The sequence below is a fragment of the Stegostoma tigrinum genome, chromosome 4 (assembly GCF_030684315.1).
Source record: "Stegostoma tigrinum isolate sSteTig4 chromosome 4, sSteTig4.hap1, whole genome shotgun sequence".
NCBI lineage: Eukaryota > Metazoa > Chordata > Chondrichthyes > Orectolobiformes > Stegostomatidae > Stegostoma > Stegostoma tigrinum.
Window position 1 is genome coordinate 24,411,680 of NC_081357.1, and position 14,009 is coordinate 24,425,688.

At 39.6% G+C, this 14,009-nt stretch overlaps 1 protein-coding gene and 1 long non-coding RNA gene across 5 annotated transcripts in view; one reads left to right on the forward strand and one right to left on the reverse strand.

Moving 5' to 3' along the window:
- The window catches only part of LOC125452959 (uncharacterized), a 29,567-nt gene extending 22,560 nt beyond the window's left edge, over positions 1–7,007 (forward strand). Inside the window, exon 3 of the long non-coding RNA XR_007247640.1 lies at positions 6,948–7,007. This is a non-coding gene — a long non-coding RNA (uncharacterized LOC125452959). The remainder of the gene's footprint in view (positions 1–6,947) is intronic.
- Positions 1,226–14,009, reverse strand: part of amd1 (adenosylmethionine decarboxylase 1) — a 34,045-nt gene continuing 21,261 nt past the window's right edge. For all 4 annotated transcript variants that reach the window (XM_048531967.2, XM_048531966.2, XM_048531965.2 and 1 more), the window contains 7 exons: positions 13,235–13,361; positions 12,659–12,761; positions 10,341–10,383; positions 9,745–9,889; positions 9,567–9,659; positions 6,468–6,623; positions 1,226–2,963 (listed from right to left, as the gene is read on the reverse strand). In XM_048531967.2, the coding sequence (XP_048387924.1) occupies positions 2,823–2,963; positions 6,468–6,623; positions 9,567–9,659; positions 9,745–9,889; positions 10,341–10,383; positions 12,659–12,761; positions 13,235–13,351 (798 nt within the window). In that variant the 5' untranslated portion in view covers positions 13,352–13,361 and the 3' untranslated portion in view covers positions 1,226–2,822. The remainder of the gene's footprint in view (positions 2,964–6,467; positions 6,624–9,566; positions 9,660–9,744; positions 9,890–10,340; positions 10,384–12,658; positions 12,762–13,234; positions 13,362–14,009) is intronic.

A 14,009-nucleotide genomic window follows, 5' to 3' on the forward strand; every position in this document is an offset into this window, starting at 1 on the left:
CTAATTTATACAGATGACTGATGGAAAAAGTAGGTTTTGTTGCCGAATTTTGCTGATAATAAGGACATAGAAGTAGTAAGGGTTTGTTTCAGAAAGTTGTGGAGGGGACCTAAGGAGGCTACGGAAAGATACAGACTGATTGTCAAAGTACAGAGATGTGGCAGATAATCTGAAAATGCAGAATGGCTCATTTTGGCAGGAAGTAAAAAGCATATTGCTTAAATGGTGTAAGACTGCAGACTTTCTATACGAAGGGATCTGGGTGTCCTTGTACATGAATCACAAAAGGTTTGTGTGTAATTAATGAGGAAAGCTAACAGAACAGTTGTCATAAAAAGTAGTAAGAGTTTGCTTCAGTTGTCCAGGACAGCGATGAGACCACATTGGAGTACTGTGCACAGCACTGATCACCTTATGGAAATATGTAAATGCATTGGGAGGCAGTCAAACTCCAAGGAAACATTTTTAACCAGACTAATAAAAGGGTTATTCTGAGGAAATATTGGACAGGCCAGGTTTGCATCTGGATGAGTTTCGATGCAGATGGCAACTGGAAATGAAATAGATACTCCAGGATCTTAAAAGGGTAAATGGGGAGAGGATGTAAATAGAGAACTTGAAGTCACTGTTTATCAAGGGTCACCAATTTCAAACAGATTAGTCAAATTTGGTTACTGAAGATTTCTTTGGAACTCGTCCTCAAAAGGTAGTGAAAGTAGAGTCAGAGTCATACATGGCGGAAACAGCTCCTTCAATCTAACCGGTCTATGCCAAACATAATCGCGAAGTATACTAGTCCACCTGCCTCTCCTAACATTTAAGACACAGGCAGACAGATTTTTGCTAAGCAAATGAAACGTTAACTGGCATAGACAAGATTGCAGATTTGAGTTTACCATCAGATCAGTCATGATCTTGCTGAATTGAATGGCAGAGTTAGTGAAAATAGTTTACTCCTATTTTTGTGTACAATGTTTCCTTGTTAGAAAATCTCGGTCCAGGGCTACTGTTTAAAAATGAGTTGCTGCCCACTTTAATCAAACAGAAACCCCTCGAGGATGATTATTTTTAACTTGAAGGTGATCTAAGCACATACCTGACTGTTGCATGCAAATACTACATTAACTTCACATTTAACATGCAAGACAAAATAACAATAAGTTGGTATTAGATAACTGACTGAAATAAATACTCGACAGGCACTGAGCAAAGTAGATATCAAATGAACAGATTCCATAAATCTTTATTTTATTGAAGCATTTTGTTTGCAGTATAGACAAAAGATTTCAGAAGTCGAATTAAAATATTTTAAACAACTTGGCAACAAAGTTCCAATGGCGCCAAAATATCCCCCTTAACAGACAGAATGAAAAGTAATGAGCAAATAACTTCATCTTTCACAGTAAAGGCTATAAATCAGTACTCAAATACTGTTTTTTAAAATGGTAACAACTGTTTTAGTTAACCACAGTATGTATAAGCAGCTTAATCCATTTCAAAATGGAATAAAACATTTTGGTAACGGAAGGCCGTGGATGTGCCCACAACCACAATGTTGTATTCAATGCCTTTATTAATAAAGGATGATTGGTCCAAAAACAAGCTTGCAGTCTTGAAGAATTATTTTTCAATGCCATAGTAAAACTGGAAATACATTTTAGTTTATAAATGGAACCTTATAATTAATAAACATGGCAAAGCATACCAAGTATTTCAACAAAGATTTGTAATTAAATGGTAACAACCAACCAAGACTGTTCAAACATTTGTGGGAAAAATGCCACATCATGTTCCTATGCATGCTTATTGAAACTCAAAAACCCATGCTAAAACAAGCTAGCCCAAATCTCCAAAAATCAGTAGCAATGAACTAAAACTGTTAAGGTATTTTTAACACCTATAATTAACACCCCATTACACCGATTATGTAATATGGACATGGCATTTCTACTATCCATACTATCTGCACACTCCCTAGCAAACTTAACAATATTGTACTAAGTGACGCAGCAAGAAATACACAAGATGTCATGGGATGTTCTCAATATATGAACTACGGTTACTTAAAAGGGATTGTAGCTGAACTCTGTTTATATACAGCCTATTCATCTTTAAATGGGGAAAATCAGACAAAACAATTGGAGTGGGTGATCCCTGGCATGCTTAAAGTAGAATGTAAAGCAGCGTTTCTAGCCAATGAATACATCTATTCATGAAATCTACTTTTTCTGTGAGAAAGTAGTTTGCTAAAGAATTAAAGTTAATTACGAATCCCAACACAACAATATACTAGTCATATTAGGAGTCTGCTCAAATTCCTGACAAATTGCCCAGTGCAGTTCAGGCATAAATCAACACAAACAAATGAAGAACTTCTGATTCTTTAATGACATCTGACAGAAAGGAAAGCAAACAAACTGCTCTAAACATGCCAGGGCCCTTACCTAATGAGGCCGGAAACCTTGTCTGTGGAGAATTTTTGGCGTCACTTGTAGAAAACCTATACACCGTACATTTCTAAACTTGCAAATGTTATATAATTGTAAACAATAAGCACCAAACTGTTCTACATGCATTTCAATATCACAGCAAGAATGACCTAGCATAACTAAACAGAAAAAAGAGCATCCATGCAAGATATCCAACTCTTTGTTACAAGAACGGTTACATTTCAAACTTGACACAATTCTATTGTGGTTACATACAGGGCCTACAAAATAGACAAAATGGTGGCAGTGTGAAGTTTGGCCCTTACTACCCTGAACTAGACAACAGCCACCATTTACCTTGCACATTTTTTTACGTTTTTTCATCTTTGCTAATCAACTCTGCTGTCTCTGACAATTCTTGACATAACTAGAAAAGACAAAATTGTAATCATTGAACTGGGCACACTGGCGATCGAGGCGCTTGAATCCTTCAATTTTCTGGGGAGAAGAAAATGAATTGCGACATTTGGAATTCTGTAATGAAATAAAAACAGTGCATTACAACAAAGGTGTGTCTATCAATTTACAAATTCACAACATCCAGTGAACGCTGAAAGAGAGTCTGATGGAAAAGAACTAATAGTTGTTGCTACTATATGTAGAGTCTGAAAAGTTCCAAAAAATTAGCCCTGCAGCATAGTAAGCTGCTTGACTTTTTATTCCTTCAAATGTAAGCATGGTCAATCCCTAATAACACCTGAAGATGGTAAGTGACCTTCTTGAACTGCCACACTCTGTAGTGAAGGTTATACCCACTATGCAAAAGGTGCAGGTTTCTGACCTAGCAAGCAAAGGAATGACAATATAGCTCCAAGTCAAGAATGATAAAGAACTTGCAGGTGAGGTTCCAGCATATCTGCAGCCCTTGGCTTTTCTAGGTGCTAACAGTCACATCCACAGAAAGGTCTCCTTCAGAAACAATGACGAGTTATTGCCGTTTCTTACAGCTGGAAGATTTAGCTGCCACTGTGCACAAGTCATCCACAGTCTTTAAGAACTGCCTAAAAAAACCTAATTTAGGCAATGGGACAATTCCAACATAGTCCTGACTTGGCCTTTGAGATGGTGTCCAAGCTTTGGTCATCAGATCATTGTTTATTACAGCATCCAATCTGCACTTGACAGCACCGTATTTACAGCTAGTCCAGTTCCGTTTCTGATCAATGGTATCCCTCACTGTTTACAGTGGAGGATCAAGTGATGGCAATGTTATTAAATGTCAAGGAAACCCAGCTAGACTGTTGCTTCAGGAAACTGTCCATTGTCTGGGATCAACTGTTACTTACTACAGGTTCAACCAAACTGGAACACTGTCCAGGTCTTGAAGAGATGGAAACTAAGAGCAGAAATAGCCATTCAATATGATCACAGCTGGTGCTCTATTTCAGAGCCATGATTCCACTTTTTACATATATCCCTTGAAGCTCTTAAGATCTAAAACATTAGCCATTGCCCTTGAACATACCTGAATGTCCCACAGACTCATGGCAACAAATTCTACAAGCTGACCACCCTCTGAATGAAATGTACATCTCAGTCCTAAATGACTATTCAAGAACACCCAGATTCTTTAAATGCACACAACCCCAATAGATCACTATTTAAATAAAAGTCTGCACTTCTGCTTTTCATAGCAAGTTGCATGATATTACATTTATCCATATTATACTGCAAATGCCATGTGCTTCCCCATACACTCAACTTGTCTACATCACCGTGAAGCCTGCTTTCATCCTCTTAACAACTAAATCCCATCTAGTTTTGGGTTATCAAACTTGGAAATATTACAATTACACATGGTGGCACAGTGGTTAGTACTGTTGCCTCACAGCTCAAAGAACCCGGGTTCGATTCCACCCTCGGGAGATTGTGCATACTCCATTCAGACATTCTCCCCATGTCTGCATGGGTGTTCTCTCAGTCCAAAGATTTACAGGCCAAGTGGATTGGCCATACTAAATTGCCCATTCAGGGATGTGTAGATGAGGTGGGTTTATAGGAGGATGGGTCTGGGTGGGATGCTCTGAGGGTCAGTGTGGGCTTGTTGGGCCGAAGGGCCTGTTTCCACAATGTAGGAATTCTATAATCCTCTACCCAAGTCGTTTTTTATATTGTCCATAGTTGGAGCCACTGGCCCGATCCTTGCAGCACTAGTTACTGCTGGTCACCTGGAAAAAAACAAATTCATTCCCACCTTGTTTCTCGTCTGTCAGCCAACTCTTGAATCATGCCAGTATATTACCACAATCCCATGTACTTCAACATTGCCTGTTTGCCTCCTACGTGGGACCTTATCAAAAGCCTTCAAAATCCAAATCCACTGGCTCCTACACACTTATTCTCCTCACTGCATCCTCAAAAAAAACTCCAAGATTTGTTAACCATGAATTCCCTTTCACGATCTGTTATGCAGAGTTAAGATAACCACATAAATGTTTTCTAATTGTTTGGTATCAACTGTTCTATGATAAAAGTGTAGCTTTTGCTCCACAGCTGGCTCGTCAATTCGGGTATACAATTCTCATTTTAGGGCTCTTGTGGCACAGTGGCAGTGCCCCTACCTCTTAGCTAGGAGGTCCAGGTTCAAGTCCCACCGAGTCCATAAGTCCAGCTACTCGTACTATGAGAAAAGTTTGGACTTTAAGTCCATAACAATGTGGTTGAGTCAGATGTAGCATAACTTTCCTTCCATAGAACATTACAGCACAGTACAGGCCCTTCGGCCCTCTATGTTGTGCCAACCTGTCATACCGATCTTGAGCCCATCTGACCTACACTATTCCATGTACGTCCATATGCTTGTCCAATGACGACTTAAATGTACCTCAAGTTGGCGAATCTACTACCGTTGCAGGCAAGCATATAGGAAAGGACATTAATTTCTCACTACTTCAAAATCCTCAATGCTATTTTGTTACGTCACGAAGAACAAAAAAAAGAAAAAATGTTCTAACAGTGACATTCACTTTGCTCCCACAGTCAGCTCTTACTGTTCAAGTTCTCAGTGATTGTCAGCACAAAAAAAATCCCTCAGTTGCCACAGCACTGATGTCAGCTCCTGCTAGATGGAGCCCTCAAAGCAGGCAACTGGTGAGTGTAATCTGCATATTGTGAACACCATTTTTCTTTTGGAAGCATTTAAGACGATAGGAAGTGAGGAATGTTTTAGTTTTCCTGATGAGGAACATCTAAAAGAACCTAACTACCTGTTTTTAAACATCAGTTGCAGTGGGGAACATGATTCGTTTTACATTCTTTTACTTAAACTAACAACCTTCAAGACTGCAGCTACAATGTTCAGAAAGGAATTCCGTTGATAACTAAAATGGAATTTTATAATAATCTGTTAATTACATAGGCCCCATCATTGAGTTCAACTTTGCAACTGCCTCAGCTTGAAGTATAATTTGAACTCAATTCTACAGAACATTTTGTCAAGCCTCTGCATTTCTAGACAAGTTGCAACACGCTGTGCAACTGTTGTGAAATCGAGTTTGTTGGAACTTCAATTCAAAATATTTCTCAGAAATATTGGCCAAGTCTTTTAAAAAAGTAATCCATTCCTGTAATGTGTACATTGGACATGTCAGAAATTAATGCACATCTCTTTCCTGTGTTGTGTGGACTGTAACAGACCAGACTATTAAGAACAGAGTATTTGAAGGACAGCAAAATAATTGACTGTTTATAGCAATCTGACATCAATGTCACTTAAATATATCTTTTAATTTCCAGATTTGAGAGGTGGCTCAAATTCAGAAATGACCATGGTTGGGATTTGAGTTTAAAAGGTCCAAAGTGTTCTCAATGAAAGATCACCTGAAACACTGCTTCTGGTTTCTCTAGGCACAAATACTGCTGGCCTGAGTAATCCAAACATTTTTGTACTTTATTTGTACTTTATTTTTGTACTATATATTCATTTGCTGAGTTTGTTTTTGTACAAGCTTGTTATTACAGAAAAATCTAGAATCTCACCTGGTTAACAAAAAGCGTTGTGACAAATTTCCCTGGCTTGAAGACATCTACAACTTTTTTGATTAGGTCATCATACGAAGTCTGGGCCAGGTTAGTCTCAAAACTAACATAAGAGAAGTCTGGCTCTGGGGTGATATGAATTGTCCAGTATGTTCCCTAAAAAGACAAAGCATTAAATGATTTGTTTCAGTTAAGTTACAAATGACTAACAGTTCAACAGAAGATATTGTAAAGTCAAACATTTTTCACATATTGTTGCATATCAGTGGTCCCGAAATAGTACAAAACAGTCTAGTTTCCTGATGAGGGGTCTCGGCCCGAAACGTCAGCTTTTGTGCTCTTAAGATGCTGCTTGGCCTGCTGTGTTCACCCAGCTCCACACTTTGTTATCTATAGTGAGTTTTGAAGTCTGTTCCTTGGCCTACTATAGATTTCAATAACATCAGAACTTTCAAACAAATATTTTCATTTCTCCTTCAGAATCTTGAGATCTGCATTTTGTCAGATGATGGAAATTAATTTTTAAATGCTACAGAACTGGTAAGTTGATTCAGCTCAGTCATTAAAAAGAGTGATGTATAACTTTTAGAAAGGTATACAATGTAGTTGGGAAGAGTGCATGTGATTCCACAGGAAAATGTATTTCAAGATCTGTCTCCTAACTTTGGAGACAAAAATCCTCGTTCCATTAAAAACTCAACTCTGGTCAGACAGTGAAATCCATAATTGTTCAGAACACAGTATATTGCAGCCAAGTATCATTTTCTTTTGCATTGAAGACAGCTACATCCAGTGACTGCACAGATCACGTCACAATTATCTTGACCACAAGATCAGAATACATACTGACCAGAGATGTGAACACTCATTTACTTTGAATTTCATGAAAGCATCATTTCCAAAAAAGGAAAAGAACATTCACGTGCAATGCTCGTGGGATATGCCAAAGCTCAAGTTTGAGGACTGCAACCTGAAAAAGTTGCACTTGTCTAGGCCAAACAACTTATTTTTTAACTGGACAAACAGCCCCTCTTCTGCAGTTACACTGGTACTATTCCCCAACTCTTCCTCTGCTACATTATGACTGCATCAGTGCCGCTTCATGCTCCCACAAACAGTTCGAACAGTTCATCAACTCCACTAACACCTTTCACCCCAACCTTAAGTTCATCTGGACCATCTCTGATACCTCTCTCTCCATCTCTGGTGACCACCTCGAAACTGATGTCTATTTCAAGCCCACCAACTCCCACAGCTACATATGATACACCTCCTATCACCCACCTTCCTGCAAAAATGTGATCCCTCACTCCCAATTCCTCCAACTCCGCTGCATCTGCTCCCTAGGTGAGGTATTCCTCTCCCAAACATCCTAGATGTCCTTGTAATTCCAGTACTGCAACATCCTCCCTTCAGTGGTTGAAAATGCTCGTGACTGGATCTCGTGTTTCCTACACCTCAAACCCCACACTCCCTCCCCACAATCAAAACAAAGGCAGAATCCCCAGTGTCCTCACGTATCACCCACTACCTCCGAATTCAACGCATCATTCTCCGTCACCTTCAATCTGACCCCACAACTAAGGATGTATTTCCCTCTCCACCCCTATCTGCCTTCTGGAAGGACTGCTCTCGCCACAACTCCCTCGTCTGCTCCACACTCCTCACCAGCCCTGGCACCTTTCCCTGCAACCGCAGGAAGTGCTACAACTGCCCCCATACCTCCCCCAACTCACCTCCATCCAAGGTACCAAAAACAAATTCCACATCAGACAGATGTTCACCTGCACATCAGTTTATGTCATCAATTACATCCGCTGCTCCCGATGTGGCCTCTCTACACCAGTAAGGCCAAGCAGAGGCTGAGAGACCACTTTGTTGCAAACTAAGCGCAGGTGCTCCACAAACGACAACATCTTGCAGTTATGAACCACTTCAACTCCTCCTCCCACTCCATGGACGACATGTCTATCCTGGGCATCCTCCAATGTCACAACACCACCCACAAACTGGAGGAACAGTACCTCATACTCCACCTTGGAATCCTACAATCCAGTGGTCTCAATGTGGACTTTACTAGCTTCAAATCTCCCCAAACCTGACATCATCCCAAGACCAGCACCACCTCTCATCCCCACCTTCCTGGCCTGTCCGTCTTCTCTCCCACCTCACTGACCAATTCCCACCACTCCCTATCTGCACTCTCATATCACCATCCCACCTACCTTCCCCAGCCCCACCTCTCCTCTCTATTTTAGAGCCCCCTTCACCCTCCCCATTTCTGAAGGCTCCAGACCCAAAGCGTCAGCTTTCCTGTTCCTCTGATGCTGCCTGGCCTGCTGTGTTCCTCTAGCTCCACGCTTTGTAGTCAGCAGTTCAAAATGAAGTTTTAAATGAAATGCTTGTCAAGTGTATGAAGCTTGAACAAACTGCATAGCTGATTTAAAAGCAGTCTCAACACACTTCATTCAGAAATGTGAAAATGACACTATTTTGCATAATGGACACTTGTCATTGACCCTTACAAAATGATTTCTCTTGGTTAAATACATTCATCTGGATTAGTCAGTTAAGCAGTGTGCTTATAGAATAAACAAGGCACGCTCATAAACTGCAATATCTTCTAACTTTGGTAAAGCATACACAATTCACACCTAGAAAAGGCCGAGCGCCTGATTTTTCTTCAAGACAACTTGTAAATTAATGACACAATGTAGATTCAGAACCAAATAGGAAATTGTGGACAAAACTTATTATCTCTCACCACACTGTTAAAACCATTGCAAATTGCCAACATGCCAATTTACCTTTGTTTCTCCACTCCACTTGAACCAAAAAGGAAAGGGTCATCTGAACCTGGGGTTCAGTCCACTCCTGGTTCAAAGGAGACTTCCGTTTTCTTACAGTATTTATTTGCCAATACAGGGGTTATTATTTCAATTGATTACATTTGGATAAGAACTCTCGTTCTTCAGATTGCATTTTTAAAAAATACAAGTAACTACAAGTACTCATTTTGATTTGATGAGTAGGGGGAGGGTGGGTGGGAGAAGAAAGGGATGGGAAAAATTAGTAACTCAAGATAGGAGACAAACTTACATCCACTTTCATTCCATTCATTGAATACCCACAAGGATCGAACAATGTGGCGTCAATGACTGAACCTGGTATCAGGTCACGAATTCCACTCATCTTTTTAAAAAGAAAAGATGTTTAAGAACCCATAGATTTTTAAAAAATTAATGTTTTTAAATGTTAAAGTTTCTTGCGTACTTACTCGAGTGACATCATTTACAGTAACACCATCTTTCATGAAGAACTGGTCCATGACAACTGGATCAAGCTCACTCATCAGAACCTCAAGTGTCTGATCCGGCTGTTTGATCCCACTATCCTCTGGCATATCCAGAGTGTAAAGATACCTGGATCAAACATAAATGACATCTGTGTGAACCTTTACATTAATATTTCCCAATTGGTAAGTATTCTACAAAACAAACTTCTATAGAACTCAACTATGAAGCCTATCACTTAAAACAGAGCAACTGCTTAAGACTTGTAAACACAATGATCTGGGAATACGACAACAATTTAGGTTTAGTATTAGGTTGACTTCCAGAGTGTTTAAAATATTAAAAAGTTGTAATTCTGAAGTACAACAAAAGTGTACCAACCTGGGCACAACCTGTCATCTGTAACTAACCTAACTTCACATTAATCTGGGACAGATGACTTATTGTCTTGTTCTCTTTCCTTTACTCTGAAGGCATTTTCCTGAAACTTCTCAAAAACAATTGTTAAAGAAGTACAGACAAAAGTATAGAATTAATTGGATTCATTTTGTAAGAAATCTTTGGGATGATTTCAGCTTACCAGCAATCAGAGTTCATACGTCCCATACAATAGGCCGCCCCATCTGGAGTGAAAAAATGTTTGTGGTCAGACACTAATTTGCTACAGAAATTTCATTTTCCAAATAAAGCACAACCCTTTTGAATATACTTGCTAAGATTGATAGTGGATTGCTGATAGTAAACTTTTTATTTTTTCACGGAGGTAGGCAACTGAAGAATAAAGCAATTTGAATGTATCCAGATTCTCTTGAATACTTAGAAAACTGGTTGGAAGGTGATTAAACAATTAACTGTTCGAACCAGTTGGATCACATTCCACTCCCTGTGAGCTACAACAACCAAACATGAGCTTATTTTTGATGAGAAATAATGGGAACTGCAGATGCTGGAGAATCCAAGATAACAAAACAAGTGTGAACCTGGATGAACACACCAGGCCAAGCAGCATCTCAGGAGCACAAAAGCTGACGTTTCAGGCCTCGAACCTTCAGAGAGATGAGGGGTCTAGGCCCAAAACATAGCTTTTGTGCTCCTGAGATGCCTGTTGGCCTGCTGTGTTCATCCAGCTTCACACTTTGTTATCTTATTTTTGATGAGTTCTGTGGAAGGGTCACTATTCCCGAAAAGTTAACTGATTTTTTTTTCCCTTCACAGATGCTGCCAGAACTGAACTTTTCCAGTAACTTGTGTTTTGGTTCCTAACTTACAGCATCCACAGTTCTTTAAGTGTTTATGAGCTTATTTCTAGTGGATATAGTTTTCTGCTGCTTCCACACCATGACCACCAGCATCCCTCACCACCTACCTCCCCGTCTGCATGCCACCCTCGAAACAAAAAAGCAATACGTGTTTCCTTTCATTATGATATCCTGTTCTACCTCATTCAACTCTGCCAGGATTACTAACTGCATATGTAACATCCACCATTAAATTGAGAAATTTTCAATTAAGTATTTTGAAAATCAAAGCCATGGCCTTCGGTCTACTCTATATCACAATCTCCTGAACCAAATGTCACCTTGAATTATTACATAAATCCTGAACCAAACATTACCTTGAACTATTACATAAATACTATCCTTGAATAATGCCACCCACCTCCACCTTGATTCATATTTCTTTTTGAACATCAGGACACAATTGCTGTCATCCTATAGCCTCATCTCTGTGGTGGCTGGCAGATTATATTTATTTGCTTCAATGCACATTATCAATGTTTACTTTGTTATAAATGCTATGTGCCTACAGATGCAGCCTTTAGTTTTTTTTAGCTTTTTGTTATCTACATAACATTTGAGTCTTGATTGCTGACTTATTCGTAAACTCACTTTTCTCTGCCATTCACTTATTCTCATTTTCCATATTACTATTTTTCCTATTGTCAGACTGTGATAAACCAAATCTTTATTCCCCCCCAGAGATAATGGGAACTGCAGATGCTGGAGAATCCAAGATAACAAAGTGTGGAGCTGGGTGAACACAGCAGGCCAAGGCAGCATCTTAGGAGCAAAAAAGCTGACGTTTCAGGCCTAGGCCCGAAACATCAGCTTTTGTGCTCCTAAGATGCTGCTTGGCCTGTGTTCACCCAGCTCCAATCTATTATCTTTATTTTTTTGCCCATATGTAATTTAAACTGTCTACCGCTCAAGTTGTGCAGTTTACAAGAATACGGTCCTAGCAGGGCTCAGGCAATAACATATCCCAATGGCATGGGCACCACCTTTTCCAAGAGTGCTGCCAGCACCCCTCGAACCTGACGCACATCTCACATCGGAGCCATTGTATGCATGCTCAGCAATAACCCAAAGATAAGCTTTTCATGTTCTGCTTTTTATTATTCTTTTCTAGTTCCAAGTATGGAGTTGGTACTTAGCACAGGATCCTTCCCAGCTGAGCAAACATCCCAAAATCTGGACAGTCAAAACAGCCACTTGGAATCTCAATCCTCACTCCAGATCATGGTGTTAATCTCCCTCACTAGTACTCCCTGCACATGAATGGCTTTCTGGTCACTGACATCCACCCTGCAGCCTCTCAAACAGGTTCAAACTTATGGGACAACTGCAGAGGTGACATTCCTGCTCCATTCTACGTCAATTAACAATTTGCAGTCGTTAGGCTCAATTCCAGATTTGCATTGAATTGGATTTATGGTATTTACCTTGCACAACTTCTAGCATTCAGCAATCCAATTCCATTAACTTTTCACATTACCTTGGTGAACTTCCAACTTGTTAGTTCCTGCTTAAACCCTGCTTCATGCATGTTCAAACTTGTAAATAAATTCAGCATTGAGGATTTTATTAGCTTCAACAATTTCTACTGAGATAAACTTACTTGGGAACACCATATCCAGAAATTCTACCTCCTCCTGAAAGTTCCTATGTGGGTACTCCTGATGTGCTGGCTTCACAAAGTTTTTGCGGGAATAGAAAAAATCCTGTATTTAAGATACATGCACAGATTTCCATTAAGTGTTTTTGGATATAGAGCGTTACTAGAATTACAATCAGTGACTATATTAAAATGAGCTATTAAATGTCTAACAACTGGTGAAGACACATTGCGTTACTTCCTAACAATATGCTATCAGTTTTTTTTGCATTACAAATGCCTGGCTACAGTCAGGAGATTTAAGAGACTGATGGAAGTCAACCTGTGCAGAAGTGATTTAAGGAATCTGAAGTACTCTGAATTATGAAATATGCCATTTATACTTTCCTGCATCCCAAACGCACTATTATAACCGAATCATTACAACATAGGACATGTCATCCCCTACATATACATTATAACTATTTACATTTCTCAATTTCTTGTACCATTACCTTAACTTTCAATAGCTCACTTGTTAATTACACCCAATACAAACATGGATTAAGTGCAAGACCTACAAAAAAATGTCAAAGTTACCTGAATGGAATCAAAGCCGCAGTACTCACGAGCAAGTTCCAACAGGGGTTCCAGTGCTTGCAGTAAGAGGGTGGTACCGCATGTCTTCAAAATGAAACGTCTCTTGGAGACAAACATGCTACTCTCACTGTAAAACAGTCAAAATTAAAAAGGCTAAAGATTCTCCCACCCCTCATCTCAACTTTTAGGATTTTTGGCAGTTTGAGCTACAACCCAGAACAGCCTGACCTACACTTCATTTACCAACTTTGGTGACAAGTTACAAACTTCCTCTCATCTCCAAAGAAAAATTTCTGCAAAGAAATGTTTTAAATTCACGTACGTTCCCTCTCAGCTCTTGCTAGTCCACAACATGCCTGTGACAGTCACTTATAGGCTCCCGGAGATAAGTGGGTCATTCACTCCTTTGAGCCTGCTCCTCAAATCGATAAGATCATGGCTGCTGAGTTCAATTCCATTTTCCTGTTTTGGCCTCAACCTCTCCAGTAACTCTCGACTTCTCTAGTCTACCAAAAACATATTTATCTCAGCCTTGAATAAATTCAATGACCTAACCTCCATTGTACAAAGAGCACTGGATGAAGCAGTAAACAAGCATTAGATGTTTGGATAAAACTGAATTATTAGCGCTTGTGACAAATACAAATAGTAACAGGGAACTTTCACCTGAATATAGATTGGGCCAATCAAATTTGCATAAGTTTGTGGAATGCTGTTGTAACAGTTTCCTGGAACAATGCTCGATGGAATAATCTAGAGATCAAGCTCCTTTAAA